The sequence below is a fragment of the Saimiri boliviensis genome, chromosome 5 (genome assembly GCF_048565385.1).
Source record: "Saimiri boliviensis isolate mSaiBol1 chromosome 5, mSaiBol1.pri, whole genome shotgun sequence".
In the NCBI taxonomy this organism is placed as follows: domain Eukaryota; kingdom Metazoa; phylum Chordata; class Mammalia; order Primates; family Cebidae; genus Saimiri; species Saimiri boliviensis.
In genome coordinates this window covers 65317538-65345413 of record NC_133453.1, presented here as the reverse complement: position 1 = coordinate 65345413, position 27876 = coordinate 65317538, and the positions used below count along the sequence as shown (strand labels likewise).

Genomic DNA, 27876 nt, shown 5'->3' with positions numbered 1-27876 from the left:
CAGGCTGATTTTAAATTTAGTTCTACATAATGAAAACAATTACATCACTAAGCAATTCTTGGCAGCATTTCTTATTTTTGATTTTTGTTCTTAAACAGCACGTAAAGTGGTGGTGGCTGATAATCACACTATCTCACGAGCATCCCAGTGTGCAAAGGGTTCCTTCATAGGTTATCTGGTTCCTCTCCTACCTCTGGACAAGTTATACTTGAACCATCTCAAAGAAATTATAACAACTGATAATTCACAAACAGGACATTTAGTAACCAAAGAAATGCATGTAGTCTAAAAATAAAGTACTGTATTTTATTTTTCTCTATTTTGCAACCATCTATTGTATGAAGCAGTTATGTTATTTTGATAAGTGAAAAATATTTTTTAAAGCTTATCCAATGAATATGTTCTAAGAGGTTTATTGGTTTTCTTTTTTCTTTTTCTTTTTTTTTCCAGTGGACTCTGAGGTTTCATTTTTCTGAGTGATTAATGTAGCATTTATCCATTTTGGTCAGGTATATTAGGATTAAGAGTCCATGTGTACATTATTGAAATATCTGCTTTAACCAAATTCTAGGTTCAGGGCATAGAATGAATAAATGATTCTAGGCAGAATAAACTATTGGAGCACTTAGGCCTCAGAAATGTAATGTGAATGATTCATCTCTTCCCCTCGTACCCCCAAATATTTAACTCAAGATTTGAATTCAGGTGACCTAGCTATCACACTTCTGGAAAGCAGCAACTAAGATTTTCCCAGACGCCTGAATAAAACCTTTCCCAAAAATGTAAAGAAATGGCCCCAAAACAAAACCAGAAGAAACAATTACAGCAAACAGGCCAATGATGAGAAGTAAACACATCAACACATGTCGGGTCAGTTGCTGGTCTCCACTTTGTAGATACTGTTCTTCTTCCTGAGCTAATATGCAGCTCTGGGAGTTACAGCGACTCACACAAAGATCGTCTATAAAACAGTAAGCACAACAATTTGTAATCAGAGCTTTTTATCTAAATGCATTTTAAATGTGTAATGACTTCCTGAGAGAAAACAACAGAAAAGCACATTCAGCTAAGAATCAGTATAACATTTTAGATGAAATTGGAGAAAAGCTCCCTCATGTTGTTTTAGAAGAATTCTAGTTGAAGTGTTTTTATCTCAAAAAACGTAAGTAGAACACAATAGTTCTTTTTTTACACTATTCAACAATGTTATATATATAATTATCTAATATAAGTTATATAATTTGGCCTTTAAAAATCACACATAATTTGGCCAGGTGTGGTGGCTCATGCCTGTAATCCCAGACCTTTGGGAGGCTGAGGTGGGCAGATCACCTGAGGTCAGGAGTCCAAGACCAGCCTGGCCAACATGGTGAAACCTCGTCTCAACTAAAAATACAAAAAACAAAACAAAACAAATAACTCCATTTAAAAATGGGCAAAAGACATGAACAGACACTTCTCAAAGAAGACATACAAGTGGACAACAAACATAAAAAAAAAACTCCACATCGGCCGGGCGCAGTGGCTCAAGCCTGTAATCCCAGCACTTTGGGAGGCTGAGGTGGGTGGATCATGAGGTCAAGAGATCGAGACCATCCTGGTCAACATGGTGAAACCCCGTCTCTACTAAAAATACTAAAAATTAGCTGGGCATGGTGGCGGGTGCCTGTAATCCCAGCTACTCAGGAGGCTGAGGCAGGAGAATTGCCTGAACCCAGGAGGCGGAGGTTGCGGTGAGCCGAGATCGCGCCATTGCACTCCAGCCTGGGCAACAAGAGCGAAACTCTGTCTCAAAAAAAAAACAAAAAACAAAAACAAAAAAAAAACTCCACATCACCAATCATCAGAGAAATGCAAATCAAAACCACAATGAGATATCATCTCATACTAGTCAGAAGGGCCATTATTAAAAAGTCAAAAAACAACAGATGCTGGTGCGGTTGCAGAGAAAAGGGAATGCTTATATACACCATTGGTGGGAATGTAAATTAGTTCGGTCACTATGGAAAGCAGTTTGGAGATTTCTCAAAGAACAGCAATCCCATTACTGGGAACATATCCAAAAGAAAACAAATCATTCTACCAAGGCACATGCAATTGCATGTTCATCACAGTACTACTCACAATAGCAAAGACATTGAATCAAACTAGGTTTGAATCAATGGTGGACTGCATAAAGAAAATGTGATACATATATGCCATGGAATACTATGCAGCCATAAAAAGAAGGAGACAGGCCAGGCACAGTAGCTCATGCCTATAGTCCCAGCACTTTGGGAGGCTGAGGCAGCTGGATCACTTGAGCTCAGGAGTTCGAGATCAGCCGGGGCCACATGGCAAAACCCTGTCTCTAAAAAACAACACAAAACAAAACAAAAATTAGCCAGGCATGAATGACAGCACATGCCTGTGGTCCTGGCTACTTGGTAGGCTGAGGTGGGATGATGGCTTGCACTCAGAAGGCAAAGGTTGCAGTGAGCTGCTCACTCCAGCCTGGATGGCAGAGCCAGACCCTGTCTCAAAAAAAAAAAAAAAAAAAAGAAAAGAAAAAGAAAGAAAGAAAGAAAGAATGCCCTCTGCAGCAACATGGATGTATCCGGAGGCCCTAATCCTAAGTGAATTCACACAAGAACAGAAAACCAAGTACCGCATGTGCTCACTCATAAGTGGGAGCTAAACATTAGATACTCATGGACTTAAAGATGGTAATGATGGAAATTGGGGACTACAAGAGGTGGGAGGGTAGGAGGGAGGGGGCAAGGGCTGGAAAACTACTGAGTACTATGCTTTGGGGTGATGGGATCATTTGTTTGTACTCCAAACCTCAGCATGACACAATATACTCAGGTAGCACACCTACACATGTACCCACTGAATCCAAAAGTAAAAGTTGAAAAAAATTTGCCTTCAAAAAGACCTTTGAGGAACCATAAAAGTATTTATATGCCATGTTTTGTTCACATCTGGAACCAAACACAACCAGGCATGACTCTTTTCTGGCCAAAAATAGAGGTGAGGTACTTTTCACAGGAAGTCTTTGTTTTCTACCTCAGCTCCACTCTATCTATAGGAGCAAAAGCAAAGAAAAAAAAAAATTTTTTTTTTTTTTTTTTGAGATGGAGTTTTGCTCTTGTTACCCAGGCTGGAGTGCAATGGCGCGATCTCGGCTCACTGCAACCTCCGCCTCCTGGGTTCAGGCAATTCTCCTGCCTCAGCTTCCTGAGTAGCTGGGATTACAGGCACGCGCTACCATGCCCAGCTAATTTTTTGTATTTTTAGCAGAGATGGTGTTTCACAATGTTGACCAGGATGGTCTCAATCTCTTGACCTCGTGATCCACCCGCCTTGGCCTCCTAAAGTGCTGGGATTACAGGCTTGAGCCACCGCGCCCGGCCTAGAAAAATATTTTTTACAAAATTGATGTCTACTCCAACATACGGTCTTATACAAGTCAATGATTAATAACCACAACTGGGCACGGTGGCTCATGCCTGTAATTCCAGCACTTTGGGAGGCCAAGGAGGGCAGATCATGAGGTCAGGAGTTTGAGACCAGCCTAGCCAACATAACGAAACCCCATCTCTACTAAAAATACAAAAATGAGCCAGTCATGGTGGCAAATGCCTGTAGTCCCAGCTACTTGGGAGGCTGAGGCAGGAGAATCGCTTGAACCCAGGAGGCAGAGGTTGCAGTGAGCTGAGATCATGCCACTGCACTTTAGCATGGGCAACAGAACGAGACTCCAACTCAAAAAACAACAACAACAACAAAACCCCCACAATTCTATAGCTCTTGCCCTCAACCTAAAAGAAAAAAATTTATATTTCCTAAAGCATTTTAGAAAAGGCCATGTATACCCGTTAAACATGGTCTAGCACAATTGCTGATAGCATGGAAGTAGCTTCATAGTGTTGCTTAGTAAAATGAAAGTAGGTTACCAAACTATCTCTGTAATATGATCCTATTTTAATAAAAATTATTTATACATATGTGTGGAAAAATTCTGGAAGTATACCTATATATAATAAACCTGGTTTTAAAATATTGTGTACAGGCCAGGTGCAGTGGCTCATGCCTGTAATCCAAGCACTTTGGGAGGCTGAGCTGGGCAGATCACTTGAGGTCAGGAGTTTGTGATCAGCCTGGCCAACATGGTGAAACCCTGTCTCTATTAAAAATACAAAAAAATTTAGCTGGGCGTGGTGGCAGGTGCCTGTAATCCCAGCTACTTGGGAGGCTGAGGCAGGAGAATTGCTTGAACCTAGTTGGCAGAGGTTGCAGTGAGCCAAGATCACGCCACTGTACTCCAGCTTGGGTAACAGAGCAAGACTTCATCTAACATATATATAGAGAGAGTACAGATATTACAAAAATTGATAAAAATAAATCTGTCTTTCATTTGCTTTTTCACACATTGTTGCCATTTAACAATCTAAATGTGACACTTATTTTTGCTTTTGTACTATGCTAAGGAGAATGAATTATATTGTCAACTATAAAAATTCTAATTTGCCGCCGGGCGCAGTGGCTCAAGCCTGTAATCCCAGCACTTTGGGAGGCCGAGGCGGGTGGATCATGAGGTCGAGAGATTGAGACCATCCTGGTCAACATGGTGAAACCCCGTCTCTACTAAAAATACAAAAAATTAGCTGGGCATGGTGGCACGTGCCTGTAATCCCAGCTACTCAGGAGGCTGAGGCAGGAGAACTGCCTGAACCCGGGAGGCGGAGGTTGTGGTGAGCCGAGATCAGGCCATTGCATTCCAGCCTGGGTAACAAGAGCGAAACTCCGTCTCAAAAATTCTAATTTGCCAATGGTTTAATTTCCTGGACTTTCTTTTAGGTTTAGGAATGATACTAAATTGTATGATTAGATGAAGTCCCTATACAATGGCTCTCGTTCTATATAATTTTTATATAATATCATCAGAAAATCCAAGCCCCTCTAATTTAAGATAATTTTCAAGAATCAACTTTTTGTTTGTTTTTGAGACAGGGTCTTCCTCTGTTGCTCAGATGTGATCATGGCCTATTGCAGCCTCAGCCTCCTGGGCTCAAGCGATCCTCCCACCTCAGCCTCCTGAGTAGCTTGGATTATAGGCATGAGCCACTGCACTCAGCTAATTTTTTTGATTCTTTGTAGAGACAGGGTCTGGCTATGTTGCTCATGCTGGTCTTGAACTCCTGGGCTCAAGCACAATCCTCCCACCTTGGCCTCCCAAAGTGCTGGGATTATAGGAGTGAGCCACTATGCTCAGCTGAAAATCAACATTATTAATGAAGAAAATGACAGATAAGCAAAGCCTAAGGAGATTTGGGGAGGGAAATCTGCCAAATTAGATTACATGTTGAATTTGTTCATGGATTTTACTATTAGGTATATTGTGTAGGGAGAAAACAATACGAAGAAAACCCTGGAAATTCTGATATAAAGAAACAATTTTAGAAAAAAGGCAGACACATAAAACAAAGACATTCTAACTGCCAGAAAGGGTTTCTTGTAAAAGAAAAAAAAGACAGTGAATGCTTGATCGCTGATATGTTTTCACTCCTTTTTATAGAAATGTGAATTCTACTATTAAGATTCATTCCTTGCCAACAGATAGCAGCCAAATATAAATCCCATCTGAATAATAATAGTTACTACTGCTTCTACAGATTTTAATGAGCATTTTACTATGTATACCACATACCATGCTAAGTGATTTGCATACATTGTTTCTTATAATCCTTACAACATTTCTTATATAAAAACATAATGCCTTTAGTAGTAATACTGTTGACATATGCCTTATCAAAAAGAGTGTTTTTGGGGGTTCCCTTTTTAGTTTTATTATAAATAAGTATAATCAATGAAAAATGCATTGCAATTCCACATACGCATGTTCAGTTGTTTTGAAAAATCTGAAATTTAGGCCACACATGTAATTCAGTCTCTTGGTCAAAAGGTTAATACTTCTAAAGGGGTTTGTTCCTTATTTTATAATAATGGCAATATTTAAAGCATAAAGGTTCAAAATATAATTAGAACTAATTAATTAGTTCTGGTCCTGGAGGATGAGAATTGGAGGAAAAGTCTCAGCTTCTTAAACAAGAAAAAGTCCTCCCTCTTCCCATATCCCACCAAAATGCCCTTGAGGGCAAACTTCCTGGATTCGTCACTTGGGTTAAATTCATTGGAAAATGTGTGTATGATACTACCTATTACCGCTTTGTGTGAACTTTATTAAGTGCATATTCTGTCTATGCACAATTATTCCCTATTAGTAGTTTTTTAAATTGAGACAGAGTTTTGCTCTTGTTGCCCAGGCTGGAGTGCAATGGCGCAATCTCAGCTCACTACAACATCTGTCTCTCAGGTTCAAGTGATTCTTCTGCCTCAGGCTCCCAAGTAGCTGGGATTACAGTCACATGCCACCATGCCCGGTCTTGAACTCCTGACCTTAGGTGATCCACCCACCTTGCCATCCCAAAGTGCTGGGATTACAGGCATGAGGCACCGTGCTCAGCGAGCACTTTTTTGCTCTTAATTGAGAATCTATATTATATTCTTGGTGTTTTTAGCTTTTGTAGATATTCTACGTAGAGTTCTTTCAAAGGATAAGGATAAGGAACATTCTATGCCTTAATCCTATCCCCATAGTCCAGGCGCACTTACTTTTCTCAAATGAAGGAATCGCAGGCTCACTGGAGCTTATGTTCGCTACTGGCTCTATTGATGAGCAGTGCAATTCACCATTTCTCATGGAGCAGGAGCAGCAACCTGTATCAATTAAATAGTATGTGAGAGTAGAGCCCAACAACAAAAGAAATAGACAATTTCAAGACATGCCAAAGAAAACAAAACAAAACCCACTCACATGCACTTCCCATGTAGCCTCAATAGTTTTCACATGGTATCTATCCAAAAGTATCCAAATGTTCTCACTCATACGCAAAATATAAAAAACTTCATCTCATAGAGTAGTGAATGTGGCCAGGCATGGTAGCTTACACCTGTTGCTTTGGGAGGCGGAGGTGGGAGGATCACTTGAGGCTAGGAATCTAAGACCAGCCTGGGCAGCACAGCAAGACTCTTTCTTTACAAAACACTTTTTAAAAAATAGCTGGGCATGTTGGCATGTGCCTATAGTCCAGCTTCTTGGGAGGATGAGGTGGGAGATTGCTTGAGCCCAGGATTTCAAGGTTACAGGGACAATGACGGCACCAGTACACTCTGGCCTGGTGACAGAGCAAGACTGTTGAAGGAAGGAAGGAAGAAAAGGAGGGAGGGAGGGAGGGGAAAAGGAAGGGGAAGGGGAAAGGGAAATGGGAAGGGGAAGGGGAGGGAGGAGAAAGGGAGAGAAGGGGGAGGGAAGGGGAAAGGGAAAGGGAGGGGGAGGGGAAGGGGAAGGGGAAGCATGTATCTTAAATGTTTTGTGTAAGGGAAACTTTCTTGAACTCCTTTGAATATCGTAAGTACTTGTCAAATGAAGCATCTACATCATAGTCAACAAAATTGCTTGTCAAATTATTCATTTTTAAAAAAAATAAAATTAAAAAGATCATACCTGTTTCTGGAATAGAGCTTGTAAAAAGTTCTGGTTCAGTTATTGGTGCTGGACTCTCCTCAAAAGCAGTATTTCCAGGCTCCACTGCTTTGTGGCTCTGAGACTGGTCAAAACCTTCATAGCTTCCTGCTTGTGTGGTTCGGTTCATGCACATGAGCGATACGCCAGCTATCAGGATGCTGCAGAACAGGGTGACTGCTGTGGTGATCATCTGCCAACATGAGAAAAAGATACCAGGCCACTTTTCACAACTTCATCTTGATAATCTTAGGGTACATTTTTGATGAGCAATCTATCTCCACCGGTTTACATACTCTAGAACAGTGGTTCTTTTAAAAAGGTAAGTGTATACAAGGAATGTAAGTTACTTGGAGAGAAATTAAGGTTTGCTTGTCACACAAGGTTTTTTAGATGTTTCTTTCATTGTACAGCAATTGATTACCAGCACAGCCACTGGTTTCCTTTACAAGGCATCTAAATGATTTCTTTCAGATGTTTTCTTTACTTCTAAGTTTCTGTTCACTTTCACGTATACTTCATGCATACTTCCATTACTAGAGACGTTTTGATGTTAATGATATTAAAAATAATTATAGCTAATATTTATTGAACACTAACCAGATGCATAGTCTTATTTATTCTCATAAAAACACAATAAATTTCAAAATTGCAAAACAGAAAAAAATGGTAAGAAATCAAAATTATGTGGAGAGGTTTTTTAAAAACACACATCTTTGGACCCTACCCCTAAAGAATTTTGTAGGTCCCTTGGCTGGGTGCGGTGGCTCACGCCTGTAATCCCAGCACTTTGGGAGGCTGAGGCTGGTGGATCACAAGCTCAGGACTTCAAGACCAGCCTGGCCAATATGGTGAAACCCAGTCTCTACTAAAAATACAAAAATTAATCAGGCACAGTGGCAGGCACCTGTAATCCCAGCTATTTGGGAGGCTGAGGCAGGAGAATCACTTGAACCCAGGAGGCAGAGGTTGCAGTGAGCCAAGATCACACCACGGTACTCCAGCCTGGGCGAGAGTAAGACTCTTGTCTCAAAATAAAAAATAATAATAATCAAAAAGAATTCTGCAGTTCCCACAAGCCTCCTACTATATAGCTTTTCAAGCATACTTTTCCTAGATACATTTTGTCCTGAAATTTATATTTATGATAGGATTAAAAGTCAGGAATTTGACCTTTATCATTACTGCTAACTTATTAGATGGTTTCAAATCAATCACTCTTTTCTCCAGTAGAGGAAACACATTGCTCAGTGTGTTTTAAAACATTTTTTTTTTTTTTTTTTGAGACGGAGTTTCGCTCTTGTTACCCAGGCTGAAGTGCAATGGCGCGATCTCGGCTCACCGCAACCTCCGCCTCCTGGGCTCAGGCAATTCTCCTATCTCGACCTCCTGAGTAGCTGGGATTACAGGCACACGCCACCATGCCCAGCTAATTTTTTGTATTTTTAGTAGAGACGGGGTTTCACTATGTTGACCAGGCTGGTCTCGATCTCTTGAGCTCGTGATCCACCCACCTCGGCCTCCCAAAGTGCTGGGATTACAGGCTTGAGCCACCGCGCCCGGCCTAAAACATCAAAACATTTTAAGCATTTAGAAATCTTCAACTAAAAATGGACTTAAACGTGTAAAATGTTAATGTTACAGGTGAGACAAAGTGGCATAGGATCATCAATGTGATATGCAATGAACTGAAATCGATGTTCAAAGTTAATTTTAACGTAAGTCTAGCAAGGCACATTAACAACCTAAAGAGACATTCTCAAGAACAGAACTGCCGAGAAGCTCTTCCCACCTGTTCTTTTCCATAAAAGAAGGCGGAGTCGATGCTATCTCCATTGTGTTTTCCGGTTATCAAAAGGACACCAACAAGGAGAGCAGGAATTCTGTAATCACAATGGTTATTAGGAGAGAAAAAGAAAGGATGAATAGTAACTGTGTATATGGAAACATGTAAGAAAACAGAAAACTACCAACTTACCCCCAGCCAGATATGATGATGATTCCAACAGGAATTTGTACCCTCTCTCGCTTTTTCAAAAGAAACAAAGAAATTGCTAGAAGTCCTGAGAACAAGAAAATTGGAAGAGACAATTAATTACTCAATATTAGTCAGACTTCATGGAACTTTATTTCCTTTTCATTTTTTCAAACCAAGCTTATTTTGTAGTAGTCTGTTTTTTGCTTTAGAATTTATTCCTTCTAAATAAATGCTATCCCCAATATTTTGAAGCAAGTTTTGATTCAAAATCATTCATGCTTTCCCTCATGTATTATTTCTTTACTCAAATCTTTTTCTCTGTGAAGAGTTATTTTCTTTTCTGTTTTTTGTTTGTTTTTTAGATAGGGTCTCCTCTGTTGCCCAGGCTGGAGTGCAGAGGTGTGATCACAGCTCCCTGCAGCCTCAACTGCCAGGATTCAAGTGATCCTCCCACCTCAGCCTCCTGATTAGGTGGGACCACAGTCATATGCCACCATGCCTGGCTAATTAAAATTTTTTTTTTGTAGAGACAGAGTCACACTATGTTGCCCAAGCTGTTCTTGAACTCCTGAGCTCAGGAGATCTTCCCATCTCTGCCTCCCAAAGTGCTGGGATTATAGGCACGAGCCATTGCATCTGTGGAAGTATTTTTTTCAAAAGCCCTAATCATTTTATTGTTTAGACTCATGTGTTTGGAATCTAAGTATAATGGAAAAACATTTTTTTTTTCTTTAGACAGAGTCTTACTCTGTCACCCAGGCTGGAGTTTAGTGGCATGATCTCAGTTCACTGCAACCTTTGCCTCCCTGGTTAAAGCAATTTTCATGTCTTAGCCATACGAGTAGCTGGGATTACAGATGTGTACCACCACACCAGGCTAATTTTGTAATTTTAGTAGAGATGGGGTTTCACCATGTTGGCCATGCTGGTCTTAAACTCCTGGTCTCAAGTGATGCACCTGCCTTGGCCTCCCAAAGTTCTGGAATTATAGGCGTGAGCCACTGGTCCCAGCTGAAGAACATAAATGAATATGGAACAATTCGAAAAATAAAAACACCCACCTCTTGTGGTGCTAAGAAGTATTGGCAGGCCTAACACTTTGGGAGGCTAAGGGGTGGATCACCTGAGGTCGGGACTTCAAGACCAGCCTGACCAACATTGAGAAACCCTGTCTCTATTAAAAATAGAAAATTAGCTGGGTGTGGTAGTGCATGCCTATAATCTCACTACTCAGGAGGCTAAGGCAGGAGAATTGCTTGAACCTGGGAGGTGGAGGCTGCGGTGAGCCAAGATTGCACCATTGCACTCCAGCCTGAGCCACAAGAGCAAAACTCCTCCTCAAAACAAAACAAAACAAAACAGAGGTATGGGCAACTCTTAACCCAAGTTATGTTTTCAGAAAATGCCTTAAGTGTAATGATAATGCTTAATATAAACACACTCTGAATACAAACACAAATGTTTTGAAGTTCTTGAACTTTCCTTATAACTTACATATAATTATTTATTCAAATAACATTTTATTTAATAAATTCTACATAGTTTTAAGATCTTAGAACTTTAAAGTTGAAAGGGACCTTTATTTTAAATTAGCACCTTCATTTTATAGATGTGGAAATGAGGGTTTGCCCAAGTCATATAGCCAGCAGAGGGCAGAGTGGCACTAGAAACCTAGTCTTTTAACACAAGCTAAATTCTTCCTTTCTTGAGTCCGTTTCTCAAACTCAGATCTGTGGACCCCTAGGGTGCCTATGACATATTCTTCAGATCTGTAAATTTCTATGAGGAATTTTAAGTTTTTTTTTTTTCTAATGGTAGTCCTCTGTGTATCCACCTCGTAACCAACGTGCAGTCTCATGATTTCAGAATTTACATTGGGTTTATTTTCATTTATTTTTGAGACGGGGTCTCACTCTGTTGCCCAGGTTGGAGTGCAGTGGCACAGTCATAGTTCAAAATTCTGGACTCAAGGGATCCTCCTGCTTCAGCCTCCTGAGTAGCTGGGACTACAGGCCTGCACCAGCATGCCCAGCTAATTTTCAATTTTCAATTGTGTGTGTGTGTGTGAGAGAGAGATGAAGTCTTGCTTTGTCATCCAGGCTGGAATTCAGTGGCACGATCTTGGCTCACTGCAACCTCTGCCTCCCAGGTTCAAGGAATTCCCTGCCTAATCCTCCTCAGAAGCTGGGATTACAGGCATCTGCCACCATATCCAACTAATTTTTGTGTTTTTATTAGAGACAGGGTTTCACCACCTTGGCCAGGCTTGTCTTGAACTCCTGACCTCATGATCCACCACCTAGGCCTCCAAAGTGCTGGGATTACAGGTGTGAGCCACCGCACCCAGCCTAATTTTCAAATTTTTTATAGAGAGAAGGTCTTACTATGTTGCCTAGGCTACTGTTGAACTCCTGGCCTCAAGCAATCCTCTAGTCTGGATTTCCCAAAATGTTGGGATTACAGCCATGAGCCACTGTGCCTGTCCAGACCTTATATTGGGTTTCATATTAAGTTTGAGTCAAGTGAAGGCCAAATGATATTACAACACACAGTCCAAATGAAGTGGTAGTTTGAAGAAAGAAAATCAGTAAGATAACAAGGTCAAAACCCCACATACAGAAGTAAAGGCAAGACAAAAAAGCTACAGCAATGAGTGTCATTTTATGTTTCAAGCTGTGATTTATATTAGCAAAACAAGATCCTTTGTCATATTAATTTATGTTGCTAATCAGAATTAGTGGGTTTGTAGTTTTGTTTGAATAGAATCTGTGAATTTGCTTTGGTTTTAGAATTGGATATTTCTATGAGAAATTTTAAGCTGTAAAAAATATATACCTAGATTTATGATTGTACAGATTAAAGAACACTGTGCTAGAATTAATATAAATTGACACTGAAGTCCTTGAAAATTGGTTTTCTTTACCACTGTTCCTCCCTCAATCCATTTGTACACTGTATAGTTGCAGTGCCAGGGAAACAAGTAACCAATCACAAAAGGGTGCCATCTGTGTTACAGCAGCACAGGTAGTCTTTAAAATTCTAATGTGCATCACTTCAGCCTTGTGAAAAGAACTATATACAAACAGGCAGAATCCAGCTAGCCCTGGATCTCTCACTGAAGAAGCTGTGAGAGCTTCTGCCTAAATCAGTCTAAGTTTTTGGGTCTGTTTCTCAGTTTGCAAAATGAAGGATTTAAATTAGACCAGTGTTTCCTAAGGCGTAGAGATTATAGATGTCAGAAAGGTGAAAATGTTTTGACTGGTTATACATTTATTTTAATGTATATTAAAAAATTAATTAGGAAATGAAACCTGGGATTTTATTAATATAAGACTCAACTGATTAAAGAAAAAAATCAATTTTAAGGAAAAAAGAACAAGCAGTATGTAGATATGGCAAAAACTGTGAGGATGGTATGAAAATGAGTAAAACCAAAAATGATCAAATGGGATGACTTAAAATGACATTTTCAGGTCTAAAATTCTGCCATAGCATAATAATCTGATAGTTAAAGGGCACCTTTATTAGGTTTAGGGAATTCAGAACAACTTATTTGAATAGATTTTGCCATGCATGCTTGAAGAGGGTTTCAGAGAGACTTAGAGCCTTTAATAGATTGATCTAGTTGCTACTTATTCTGATTATAAAGTTAACCTGAATAACCCTTGTTAAAGTTGGTCCACTGATATTTTGAAATATAAAGTCTTTAGGCTCTTTTAACTTGACATCGCATAAAAACTCATGCTATGCAAGATACAATTGCCTTTAAGAAGCACAAACCATCTTCTGTTTGTGCTGAATTTTTCATTCTGTGAGTCCTCACCACATTGTTGCTTCACTTCAAAAGGCTGTTGACTGAGATGGGACCTGCTTTTGATCCTGAAAGCATGAAATCAAAGGTCCATCCTTTGCAGCCACTTCCTGACACCTGCCTCCTACCATTCGACTATTTCCTTTCATGTGCTATTTACAGGTTCAAATTTGTAGGATGAATATAAAATAGCCAGACAGAATTTTTCACAAACATACCAGAATGTATACATCCAAATAAATATTATACTTCAACACGGCAATGTGCTAGAACATTTCGAATATCATTTTTGTTGCCAGTTGAAAGGAGAAACAGAACAGTCTTTCTCATTAGGTCCTTTGCTATTTCTATGTCTTTTTATTCCCCTAGTTTTCTTGTTCTCATATTACTTCTAATCTTTCTATTTAATAACTAACACATTTCCATTTGTTTAGTGCCTACCATGTACCAGACATAAATATTCACATTTCATTTTACCCTTAAAATAACTCTGTAAGGTGCTGTAACCCAATTTTACAGATGAGGAAACTGAGGTTTCAAAAGTTAAGAAGGCCAGGTGCAGTGGCTCGCGCCTGTAATCCCAGCACTTTGGGAGGCCGAGGCAGGTGGATCACAAGTCAGAAGTTCGAGACCAGCCTGGCCAACATGGTGAAATCCCCCGTCTCTACTAAAAATACAAAAATTAGCCAGGCATGCTGTCAGGCACCTGTAGTCCCAGCCACTTGGGAGGCCAAGGCAGGAGAATCACTTGAACCTGGGAGGCGGAGGTTGCAGTGAGCCGAGATCATATCACTGCACTCCAGCCTGGGTGTCAGAGCGAGATTCCATCTCAAAAAAAAAAAAAAAAGAAAAAAGTTACGTAATCTGCATGAGGCAGAGCCAGAGCCAGAATTTCCCTGCTCAGCAGGACTTGATAATAAGCTCTGAAACACACCTCATGCATCTTGCCCATTCCCTCCCTTCTCCATCTGCCTCCAGTGTCTGCCCTGTTGTCTTCAAAAGGGAGCAGCACTGACAGAAGCCTAGAGCCATAGGCCCTGGGGAAAAGGACCACATGACTGGACAAGGCCCTGAGCTCACGAAGGAATAGAGTACATTAGGAAACAGAACTCAGCTTTGCCGATGGCTTCCGTGGGTGGTCTGATCTGCTTCAGTGCATGCCTTGGTCCTATACTACCAGACTTCAAATAGATTACTAGAAGCTCAGGTCTATCAGGAATGGAGTGGGATGGGGAACAGACCTCAATTTTCATTCATAATCCAACTCACCTGTCCACAGGTAGGTGCTATAGAGGGAGCTGTACAATAGAACAAACACCAAAATTTGTCCAACAAAATTTTTTTCTTTAACAAAATTCCATATCATCATTCCAGCACAGACAATAGACTAAGGAAAAAATTATTAAAAGACTTTGTAAATAGCTAAGAAAAACATATAATTTAATACTGTAACAAAATTCCAATTAAGCCAGTCATATTCACGTTTCATTCACAGCAAACATAATTGTTCATTTAAAATTTTTTATGAATAATTATCAAGTATTCCATACTACTTATACTAAAACTTCAAGCTTTATGTTAAAAATCCTTTTTATACAAAGCCTTTGACAATATACATATTCAATTGAAACGGATGACATTTTAAATATTAATCTTATATCTGTATTTAGTAATGTCTTAAAATTGCTAAAGTTCTTTTCATTATAATTTGAGACATGCGAAGATTAGAAAAATAAGATTGTGAAAGAGTTCAATTATTAATAATTCGATTGTTTCTATTAAAAATGCAAAGTTATTGCATGTAATTATTAGCCTCAGCTTTAGATAGTTAAAGATATTTTGCAATATTAAATATGTTAGGCACATACTAATTGTAATCAAACTGTAATTGACTGCATTTGGTAAAACTTCTGACTTTATAACTGAGAAAACCTAGCAAAGTTATTATTCCTCTATAATAGAATAATCCATGAGAAAAACATAGCTCTAAATATCAGTAGTTTTACTAACCTGAGCAATGAGTAAATTTGTTGTAAGCATATGAGGAAGCTGTTTGTATTTCTTGCTCAAAAGAAGAATAGCCAGAGACCAGATCTTGAAGACAAAAGGTTCAAATGTTATTTATGTTTCTTAATCTTTATAATCACTAATTAAATAACATAATAATTAGCTTCTTTAAATAACCCTCTTTATTCTGGTTCAGAAAGAATTTCCAACATTTTATTTAATCTGTCTGGTTCCAAAAAGGTAAATTATTATAGCCAATGTAAAATAACAAGCATGGAGAGATCCCATAATAAATTCACTCTCCAAAAATTACAGAGAATTTAAGAACTAATATGGCCAGTCATGGTGGTTTACACCTGTAATCCCAGCACTTTGGGAGGTGGGCAGATCATGAGGTCAGGAGTTTGAGACTAGCCCAACCAACATGGTGAAACCCCATCTCTATTAAAAATACAAAAATTAGCCAAGTATGGTGGCAGGCACCCGTAATCCCAGCTACTAGGGAGGCTGAGGCAGAAAAATTGCTTGAAACCAAGAGGCAGAGGTTGCAGTGAGCCAAGATCATGTCTAAAAAAAAAAAAAAAAAAAAAAAAGAACAAATGCCTTGGCCAGGCACAGTGGCTTAGGAGTCCGAGACCAGTCTGGCCAACATGTTGAAACTCCCATCTCTACTGCGTGTGGTGGCACATGCCTGTAATCCCAGCTACTTGGGAGGCTAAGGCAAGAGAATTGCTTGAAACCTGTGAGGCAGCAGTAGAAGTGAGCTGAGCCAAGATCATGCCACTGCACACCAGCCTGGATGACAGAGGGACACTCTATCTCAAAAAAAAAAAAAAAAAAGAACTAATGTCTTGACCAGGGCCATGTTCTATCAGTGTCTGGGGTGGGACACAGGGTCACAGACAACTATTCAGGAAAGGAGCCTTAGTGGGAGTTAGTTGTAAGTTATATTAAAACATATATATGTTTTAATATAAGTTTTTTTCTATTTCCACCGCATTGGCTCATGGGATATCTAAATGCCAGGCTGTTTCACTTCAAACAACACATAGCACCCACCTTTAAGATTAATCATCTTATATTCTCATGTTTTATTCTTTTTGTGTGTGCGACACAGAGTCTCATTGGAGTGCAGTGGTACAATCTCAGGTCACTGAAACCTCTGCCTCCCAGGCTCAAGTGACTCGCCTGCCTCAGCCACCCAGGTAGCTGGGATTACAGACGTGCACCACCATACCTAATTTTGTATTTTTGGTAGAGATAGGGTTTCTCCATGTTGGCCAGGCTGGTCTTGAACTCCTGGCCTCAAGTGATCTGCTGGCCTCGGCCTTCCAAAGTGTTGGGATTACAGGCATGAGCCATGGTGCCAAACCACGTTCCTCATATTTGAAAGGATTGGGTTTCCATTCTACCTACATAGTGGCCAGGTAAGTATCCTGGCTGACTTCGTTCTTTCTTTCCTTATTGCCAACTTAAATGTATATGGTCTTTTCCCCCACTGCCCTGTGATGAATGGGTGTAGTAGATTTTAAGAATATGTGACAGAGGTGGAATTTCTTTAAAATTAATCACACATTTATTTATTACCAGTAGGCATATTCACCCCTGCCCCATCTCCTTTCCATTAACTGTACACACTGTCTTCTTTTCAGCCAGAATATCTGTAGTTTTACTAACATGAATTCAATAGGCCATTTGATCTGTAAGATACTCTAGCTGTCATATCCTTAATTATTTAATTTTGAGCTAGATATATTCAATCTGAGAAGTAGCCAGAAGTTTCATTAACATTAAATAGGCTGTTGGACTTGATCTCAAAGATCCCTTCTGACCCCATGATTCCCATGATTCTAGAACAGCTAGGAATTCTATAGTGATTCATCATTTGCACAATGCTTTTCATATATATTATTTCATTGAATCCCTTAAAATACCCATGGAAATATGTAAAATTATTGTCATTATTTTACAGCTGGGAAACAGAAGTTTAGAGAGGTTAAGGTGACTCTACAGAGACATATAGCTAGTTTGTGAGAGGGCCAGGAAGAAAATCCAGGTCTGACTAAATCTCATATCTTGTCTGCTATAAAACTGTAACTCCCAAATGGAAAGATGAAACTCAGTTAATCAGAAGGCTGATATTATATTTTATGAGCAGGCTTTAGCTTTCTGAAACTAGATTTTTAAATTACTTTCTATTACCAATCTATTCTCAAAACTCACTCTGTGGTTTCCATTCATTTTGACATGGCAACGTACTTACCAAGGAGATCAGGCTGACAATACTTATATCAAAACTAACATTCTGGATGGCATATGCCAATGGCTTAGGGTCCATAGTGGGAAAAGTCAGTAACCAGGCAGAAACATACATGATGGGAGCAGACACAAATGTGCTTATCACCATCCCTGAGGTTATCTGCAAAAATGAAATCAAACGGAGGAGTTATAATCTCAATTAAATAATATTTTAAACTTTAAATAATCAGGGCACACTAAAGCATTCTAAAATAAAGATGAGAGTTAGTAAAGACATTATAAAATCCAGCATGTTATCCAATACCATACTTTCTCTTTCTGAGAATCCTTAATAGAAAACACAATTAAGTTACCTTGGCTCCTCTTCCAATCTATGCTTAATTTATATTTATGCATAATAAATACTAGCAATTCTGCTATTGATGGTTATCTTCTAGGTTTTAGAAAGTAAACCATAGCAATGATCTAAATCAACCTATCTCATAAACTATAGGGCAAAAAAAAAAAAGAATTCAAAAAGAAAAATTACCATGCAAATATTTATTTTGCAGTTTAAATAACCAGAATTGACCTCCATTAAACAGTTTAGTTCCTTTTTATTATATTTTAAAATCATTTACTCTAATAGATACCTTGTACAATGCATTTAGACACTTAATAATTTGGTGTCAATTGATTTTAGCTATTTGTTACAGTTGATTATGTGGTATTTTGCATCTGGTGCTTGAAATTATCAACCAATAAAACAGACTTTTTTTTCTTCAAAATTTCAAAGTTACTTTTCTGTAAATAATTTTTAGGTTTCAGTACAGAAATAAAATAACTAAAACCAAAAAAGACTAATAAAGAAGGTCATGGCCAACTAAAGATCCCAAATTAAATGACTGTTGTTACATTGTTACATGATGCCATTCCTTACAATGAGGTAGCTTATAGACATCAAATTCTTATAAAAAAACAATGTTGCTTGCTCTGTCACCCAGAATGGAGTGCAGTGATGCAATCTTAGCTCACGGCAAGCACTGCCTCCTGGGTTCAAACAAATCTCATGCCTCAGCCACCCAAGTAGCTGGGATTACAGGCAACTACCACCACACCCAGCTAATTTTTATATTTTTAGTAGAGATGGGGTTTCACCATGTTGGCCAGGCTGGTCTTGAACTCCTAGCCTCAAGTGATCTGCCCACCTCAGCCTCCCAAAGTGCTGGGCCTCATAAAAAACAACATTGCTTTCTATGTTTAGAAATTTAAAATGGGCTAGGCATGGTGACTCATGCCTGTAATCCCTGCACTTTGGGAGGCCGAGGCAGAAGGCAGGAGTTTAAGACCAGTCTGGGGCAACAGACCCCATTAATTAATTAATTATGAATTAATGAAAATTCATTTTTAAAAATGAATTAAAAATTTTTTTCCTACTAAACACACAATCAAACTTAGAAAGTAGTATATACATACAATTTCTACTTCCATGTTGAACTGTGTTGCAAAGATAGCCACTCCTGGTGCTACAGGAAAGACACCATACAGAAACGCATAATTTGATAAACTTGTATGGTTTACTACACTGTCGCCCTTGTCCAAGAGTTCCACCATTTCTCTGCACAGAAGTGGCAGCACCAGACTGAAGAAAAAAGAAAAACATCATTTACTTGATATCAAAGCATGCTGGTCCACAGTAGCAGACTGCTCTGGTGAATGTGGCATTAGGTTCTTCTCCTGCCCAGAAGGGAATGCACATATTCTGGGCATGTCTACATGGGCACATTTTGCTGAAAGAATCAAGAATTCAACTTGGAGCCATTTAAAGGGTAACAATATTCTGGAAATATCTCACACATCAGGAATTAGGAGGGAAAAAAAATATTTTTTTCGTTCTACAAATTTTTTTTTTTTTTTTGGCCAAACAATGGTAAAAGTTGCAATTCCAGCTACTTTCTTGCTTCCTCTATCGGTTTACTGAAATGTTCAAAGAAAGAAAGAAGGTTGACAATCTGAGTAAAAGCTTCTTCCAAGAGAATTACTAAATTTTTTTCTTTCAACGTATTCTAGAGAGAGAGAAACTCCTTTTTTGAAAAAAAAAAAAAAAAAAAAAGCTGAATTTTATCATGATTAGGGGTTGAAATGGTTCAGTTAATGGTAACAACACTGCTCAATAAGATTCTAAAATCCTGTAGAAAAACAGATATCTTCAAGTAGCTCTTCATCTTTGTAAATACCAAAAAATTTTAGCAAAGGGAACTAAAACAACTGAGATGGTACAGAAAACTAGTGAAATGCAGACCTGTTGAAAAGTCAATTATTAAACAAATCCTTCAGGATTCCAAAGAAAGAGCAAATCCATAGTAACTGAGAAAATGGGGCTCTCCTTTGAAATCAATAAGACCAAGATTGATAACATTTTCACAGCAGCCCCAAACAGGCACTCTGGGATGGAGAAAAGAACTACTCTTACCTGTATTTTTTTAATTAAAAAATTTAAATATTTAATAAGTATCAAAGACACCCCCAAAATCTTTAAAATTAGAATATTTAAATTCTACTTATAAGCCAAAGTTGATAATACCATTATTGTTAAAATTATACTTATGACTTTGACAATACTAATACTTTATTTCTGAAGAGCATAACATCACAATAAATAATTTTAAGTACTTATATTCATTTTTATTATTATAAAAATATAAATATGTTGCACTGGTCTCATGAATATAACTGTCCATACACAAGGGGAATTCCATAGTTAAGTATGCCTCAAGTACTTTGGGATAATCTTGCAGCAAAATTATGTCACCGGCACCATGAAGTAGAACTCCGTGGCTAATGGACCAAGTAAGCTGAAGAACTATTAACTAAGAAGTTGAGGCCAGGTATGGTGGCTCATGCCTGTAACCCTACCACTTTGGGAGGCCAAGGCAGGCAGATTACCTGAGGTCAGGAGTTCGAGGCCAGGCTGGCCAACATGGTGAAACCCCATCTCTACTAAAAAATACAAAAATCAGTCAGGTGTGGTGGCAGGCACCTGTAATCTCAGCTACTTGGAAGGCTGAGGCAGGAGAATCACTTGAACCTCTGAGGCAGAGGTTGCAGTGAGCCGAGATTGCGCCACTGCACTCCAGCCTGAGCGACAAAGTAAGATTCCGTCTCAAACAGAAAAACAAAAAAGAAGGTGATAAGCGTTTTTCATTTGGCAAGTCAGGATCATATGGCTGATAATAATCATTCACATTGACTTAGCTATATTTAGAAAGCTTAGCCAACCTCAGAACTACAAAATACTTTTCCTAAATTCATGAAAAATAATTTATATTATAAATTATTATTCTTGTTATTACTAAGATGCTTTTGTCTTTAGAGTCTTTATGGATCTGGAAAAGTCAGAAATGCTGCAAAATTTATTGGAAAATACTGTTAAACTGGGACATGAGGAGATACTGAGTAAACTTCATGTAAAAGTTGAAGGGAAACCCATTGTCTTTACCCTCTGACAGCAAAATGGAAAGAATAAGCTACAGGGAATAAGGAAATGACTTTCCACAATACACCAACATCACATTTTCCTTTACCTCACAACTATTCTACAAGGAGGGATTATTGATATTCAAAGGGGAAAATGGTTGCAGATCCATACCCCAATGAATTGGCCAAATACGAATTCCAAAAGCACAATTCTCAAGTTAAATAAGTGATACTTACAGTTTAGCTGTGATGAGAAGAATTAGTACAACAAATGCTGACTTCTTCAGTCTCTTTATTTTTCCTACCATCGTGAGACCAAGATAAAATAGGGCTGATCCAGAAAAAGAATTTCCAAGTCCATCAAGAAAATTTTCTACATATACAGGAACCTTTCGATCAAGAATAAAATTGAAGGCGATGCCAATGAAGACCATAAATACTATTGGGTTCTGTAATACATGCAGGAGTCCGAGTCCCACAATTTTTACTTTATTTTGAGAAGCATTTTGAGTATCTTTCCACCTTTGGATTTCACAGAAGATAAAGCCTATAGGGTTTAACATCATAAGAGATATTGGTGCCACCAAATAAATGTACTGGAGATATTCTGGATATGTAGTTTGATATAAAGCTTCAACTGCAAAACAAAAATATTGATTTTTAAATGATGACCAGAAATACAGATATATGTTATGTATATAACATTTTCTGTACTTACTTATAGCAATGATAAATGAACAAAATTTTCAAAATGACCCAAATAGCCTATTTTTGAAAAGTACATTTTGGTAATAAAGCTGAAAAAAGAAAACATAATAAATATCTTATAGCTTATAAAATGATAATCAAGGGCCGGGCGCAGTGGCTCAAGCCTGTAATCCCAGCACTTTGGGAGGCCGAGGCGGGTGGATCACAAGGTCAAGAGATCGAGACCATCCTGGTCAACATGGTGAAACCCCGTCTCTACTAAAAAAAAAAAAAAATACAAAAAATTAGCTGGGCATGGTGGCACGTGCCTGTAATCCCAGCTACTCAGGAGGCTGAGGCAGGAGAATTGCCTGAACCCAGGAGGTGGAGGTTGCAGTGAGCCAAGATCGTGCCATTGCACTCCAGCCTGGGTAACAAGAGCGAAACTCCGTCTCAAAAAAAAAAAAAAAAAATGAAAATCAAATTTAAACATTATTTTTAACCCTCACTAATTATTCCTATCTAAGGGTTAAAACTGGTCTCCAAAATGGGCAGAATTATAGAATTTTCAGAAGAAATACTTCAAAGTAAAAATCTAGGGACAAACTAAACCTTTAAGCAGTATTAGCAAAAATATGATTTTTGGTATCCATGGAGAGAGCAGTTTTACTGGAGTGATGAGAGAAGTCAGATCACAGAGGACTGAGGAGAGAGTTAGGAGATAAGGAAATAAAAAAGGAACACGGATGTGATGGAGCCCAGACCGTGTAAGAAAAGAAATGAAGATGGGAGATGACTGAGGCCTCTAGGAATTGGGGCAGTTGGAGGTACAGGAGTTCAGAGAAAATCAGACAATAAGCAACTAAGTTAAATATTTCCCAGATGACTATGGGACTTGGTGGCTGAAATGGAGTAAAGGAAAATATCACTGGAGATGAGGAGGTCAAGGAAATGACAGGGCAGAGAATTTCATGATAGTTCTCAAGATAATGGCAAAACTTGAGATAAAGATGACAATACATGGGCTATGAATAAGGGGGCAGGCGCAGAATGAGGTCAGCAGGTAATAGCAGAGAGAATGGACGGTCTAGCCAGAGAGCATGAACCTCAAAGTAGTTTTTAACAACAGAGCAGAGGGATGGTCTAGCAATGGTCCACAGTAGCTGTGAGGATGCCAGTCCTGCCTTCCACTGTTCATGTGGTGTACTGGCAACGGGAAAGTGAACAACCTCCATTTGAGAGGGATGAAAAGAAAGGAATGCTTTCAAAGAAGACTGGTAGAGATATCAAAGGAGTGGAGATAGAAAGGTGGATCTTAGAATGTTTGGGAGGGAAGTACGGTAGAGTCACATCAATGTACATTTAAACGAATTCAACCAAACAGAAGCTTAATTTCCCCCAACCCCCATAGCATGTTTCTAAGTGCAAATGAATTATTTCAACTGTTGTTCATTGAAGAACAATGCTAGCTAAAAAAAATCTGGCTGTGTTAGACTTACGAAAATGGTACAATATAGACAAATCATGTGTGGCATTTTGTTTTTTTTTTTTTTTTTGAGACAGAGTCTTGCTCTGTTGCCAGGCTGGAGTGCAGTGGCGCAATCTCAGCTCACTGCAACCTCTGCCTCCTGGGTTCAAGCATTTCTTCCGCCTCAGCCTCCCGAGTAGCTGGGACCACAGGCGTGTGCCACCACACCCAGTTCATTTTCATATTTTCAGTAGAGACAGGGTTACACCATGTTGGCCAGGATGGTCTCAATCTCTTCACCTCGTGATCCACCCACCTAAGCCTCCCAAAGTGCTGGGATTACCGGCATAGGCCACCACACCTGGCCTTGGTGGGCATTTTCAAGAATCTGAGTATATATACAAGATGACTTCAGAACCTAACTACTACAGAAGATTTTTTTTTTTTTTTTTTTAAATCTCATGAGGGAGGTGAGTGAGTTGGATCAGACTTCTAGCAGTTTCCTGGAAGATGTGAGGGTTGGTGACCTAGTGTTGAGTTTATGAGAGCAACTTAGGGCCTTTTCAGTAAACAACCTGGTCTCTAGCACATTTTTGGCAATGGATCCTGAAATTATACAACCTAATACAAACAAAGCCTGATTTATAATTGACTTGAAGTTGATAACATTGAAAAAGAACAGCCACAATTACTCACAAGGAGAGAGGCAACCAAGTGAAAACATGTAAAAGATTAGGTTTCTCAATTTACACTAAGATAAAATGACAGAAGTAGGAAAATACATTTGTTTACTTATTCAGGATATAAAAGTTCAGTTAATGTCATGCACATGTCCCATTAAAGTTATATAAGTAGGTTATATAACCTTTAGAAGTTCAACTTTTTCTTAAAAGCTAAAACCTATTTTTTAATAGATTCAATCCCCATTTTCTCAGCTAAGTCAATTTAGAGATCTATAATATCTCCAAAATAAAGCAGTGGTTAAAAAATATTTGATAACATAAAATTTTGTAAGTTATTTCCACTGATTTTCAAATTAGATATGCTAGTTATAGAAGTAATTGGTTTTTCTTTAAGGTTTCAGAAGGCTTCATCTTTTAAACAAAAAGCAGCACTTTTGATAACTATTTTAGATAACTATATTTCTGATTCTCTTGAGATATTTTACCTCAAGAGAAGGATGTTCATAACTGCCTACCACTCAATTTTTATAGTAGAGCATATGTTTTGGGAAAGTCTTGTGTTTTCATCTAAGTATAAGAATTTTTCCTAACCAGCCACAATAATATGCATAACATGCTTCCTTTGACAACACAGCTATACAGTTCCATGCTCTACTCAAAGCCCCTATCTTAATGCCTTTTTCCAGAAATTAACTTTCCTGGCACACTAGCATTTAATCACCACCATAGAAAGAACTTTACATTGTTTTAAGAACTCAGTGCAAATTTAAGCAATAGTTTTTATATCTGGCCAATCACCACATTCTTTCTTCTTTTGAAGGATTTTCTCTTCTTGACTGCTACTATAATCATTAGTCAAAAATCTCAAAATTAGATTACTTCATGTGTTTACCAATCAAACCAATCAACATTCTCTTGGACCTTCTTCATCCATTTTATTCACTGCTAACAGGACCATCTAAATCTAAACTTTTAAAAGGTAAGATTTTCTCACAGCTCTCACTGCCCACAGGAACAGCTACAAAACCTTTCTTTTAACATCCACAGTCCAGTCTCCACAATTGGGCCCTTACTTATCTACCCCATCCTTCATGCAAAGACTCCATCAGCTAGTTTAATAACACAGTTATACCAGACAACCACCACATTCATAATGATTCGTTCTATATGCTGTTCATACTATCACCCTCTAACTTCTTAATCTCCTGTTTTACCTAAATCTCACCTACTACTTAAGGCCTGTCTCTGGCACTACATTTTCCACCAAGTCTTCTACCTATGTCATTAATCTCTCCTTCTCTCGCATGCTACGGTACTTTATTTCATACTAGTGCCACATCAACACATTCTAAGTTCCTTGAAAGCTTCATTTTAATAGGCCACAGTCCCTGGCATAATTCTGAGAAAATCTGAAAATACTTGCTGAATAGTATTAATGAACACATCAATGAATGTCAACGGTTTCGGATGTAGTAAACGTATTTGCTAATACACAGCTCTTTACATCGAATTGTTGTCAATGAATCCATCTTTATATCCATTTTTAAACTTTATTTTTACTATTTTTAACTCACAAATATAAATTATATATTTATAATATACATGTTTTGAAATATGCGTACATTATGAAATGGCTAAATCAAGCTAATTAAAATATGTATCATCTCACGTATTTATTGTTTTTTCTGATGGGAACACAAAATCTACTCTCAGCAATTTTCAAGAAATGTTGTTATTAACCATTGTCACCATGTTGTACAATAAATCTAACTGAAAATTTGTATTTTTAAAAAATGTTTTACACATTATGAATATTTATAAAGCAGGTTGCTACTGAGGTATAAGTCAGCTGACCAAGTGTACAAAGGCAGAAGTATAGTCCAGAGGGAACACATAAAAATTTGTGATTAAATACATGTTAAATTACTAGAATAGGGTTCAACATGGGAATTTCAGTCTACTTCTGTCATTCATTTGCATAATTAACATTACATCTTTATCTATAAATTGGCAGTACTTATTTTTTGCTATCAATCTGAAGACAGCTTTTCAAACCTGAAAAAATATACATGGTAGCTGTATAGTAACCAAAATTAGATTTATAATCATTATATCAACTTTTAATTTCTAATTAATTAATGCTTATAAATAAGGCTCTTGGAGGGTGGGGGTAATCACATTATGAGGAGTTATTATATAGCTTTGAAGAACTAAGAGACAAAATTAGCCACCCACTGTGCTTCCTATTCTGATTCCTGCAGGGTTTCCATCCCTAGCATATAACACAAAGACCCAGACAAGATCATTCTATTATGTAATGGCATATAGTTAAATGCTTCATTTCCTTTCTGTTTACAGCTCAAGCACTAGAGCATAATTACGATTAGTCAGGGTACTAATGCTATCAGCATTGTTTGAAGAATAAATTATAGGACTTAACTATGCCCTATTAGTATCTTTTAATGACAGAGGCAGAGAACCATTCTAATATGCTAAAATCAACATTTTGCCATGGAAGATTCTTGGTTTCTTCTCATACTTGGATTTTAAAAAGTACTTTAGGAAACAATTGCTCTAAAACACAGTGAGCTTTTATTATTCTTTTTTAGAGACGGGTCTCACTGTCACTCAGGCTTAAGTACAGTGGCAATCATAGCTCATTGCAGCCTCGAACTCCTGTGATCAACAGATCATCCTGCCTCAGCCTCCCAAGTAGCTGGGACTACAGACTTACGCCACGATATCTGGCTAATTTTGCTGTTGTTGTAGAGACAGGGATTCACTATGTTGTCCAGGATGGTCTCAAACTCCTAGACTCAAGGGATCCTTCTGCCACGGCCTCCCAAAACCTTGGGATTACATGCATGAGCTGCCATGGGGTCCAGCCTTCTTTTTTAGTTGCTATATGCACTATTCTGTTACTTGAGTAAAAATATATCATTTTAATATAATTTCATTGACTGTTGCAGTTGTCATAGTATGTAACGAAAGAAAACATGACTATCCTTTTTCTTTATTCATTAACTTAGATGTCTTCTCCTTGCCAGCATTTCCTTTGTTAACTGCCAATTGGACAGATGAAGAACAAATGCAGTCTTAAAAAGGACATTTCTTGTGACCCATCAGTGCTCATCTGTGAGCAGGGGAGTATGAAGTCCTTGGAGAGGCCAGGAAACAAAAGAAAGAAAGGTCTTCTCTCTGGAGACAGCATTCTTTCTCTGTTCACCAAGAACAAGGTCAGGAGGCAGATGGCACAGCAGCAGTAATACATTACCTCATCAGGCAGAGATACTCACCCTAATAGTTCTATACCTAGGTATATGAAAAAGCATTTGTCTAATATATTGTTAATATATTGACAATATATTAGCATTTGTCTAATATATTGTCTAATATATTTGTCTAGGTATATGAAAAAGCATTTGTCTAATATAGTTTTTTTTAGCAAAGTTATATTCTACAACTTAATGTTACAAAAGCTTTCATTATTGTGATTTAAAAAACAAAAACACAAAAACAAAAATTATACCTTGAAATCAACAAACAACCATCAGGGAAATTTGGGCTGACACATGGCTAGAAACGTGATTATTACCAGATTTACTGATTTAATGCGGGACATAAGAAAAGCAGTGATAAAATGGCTGATTACATTTTTTATTTGGAAAGTCTGCCTCAATATGACAATAGATTAACTGTTCTAATAGGTCTTTTTCCACTACTACTCATTTTATGGAATATTTTAGAGGAAAAGACCTTTTGATTCTTTCTGAAACTAGTATATTACAAGGCTGGGTGGATTTTCTGAAGATTGAACTGACACATTATGTAACTGCATGGCATAAGAGAATGCCCGGGATTTGCAACCAGAAGACCTAGGTTTGGGTCTCAGTTACCTGCTAGTTGTGTGACCTGGGACAAAATAATTAAATCTCTGTAAGCCTGTTTCCTTATTTGAAA

At 38.2% G+C, this 27876-nt stretch overlaps 1 protein-coding gene across 5 annotated transcripts in view; it reads right to left on the bottom strand.

The window, feature by feature from the left end:
* Window positions 1-27876, bottom strand: part of GPR155 (G protein-coupled receptor 155) — a 47120-nt gene that overhangs the window by 11785 nt on the left and 7459 nt on the right. For all 5 annotated transcript variants that reach the window (XM_039469652.2, XM_074399450.1, XM_074399449.1 and 2 more), the window contains 10 exons: window positions 21316-21715; window positions 19078-19243; window positions 17627-17782; window positions 15367-15450; window positions 14626-14743; window positions 9546-9630; window positions 9360-9450; window positions 7550-7760; window positions 6658-6762; window positions 825-961 (listed from right to left, as the gene is read on the bottom strand). In XM_039469652.2, coding sequence (XP_039325586.1) covers window positions 825-961; window positions 6658-6762; window positions 7550-7760; window positions 9360-9450; window positions 9546-9630; window positions 14626-14743; window positions 15367-15450; window positions 17627-17782; window positions 19078-19243; window positions 21316-21715 — 1553 coding nt within the window. The remainder of the gene's footprint in view (window positions 1-824; window positions 962-6657; window positions 6763-7549; window positions 7761-9359; window positions 9451-9545; window positions 9631-14625; window positions 14744-15366; window positions 15451-17626; window positions 17783-19077; window positions 19244-21315; window positions 21716-27876) is intronic.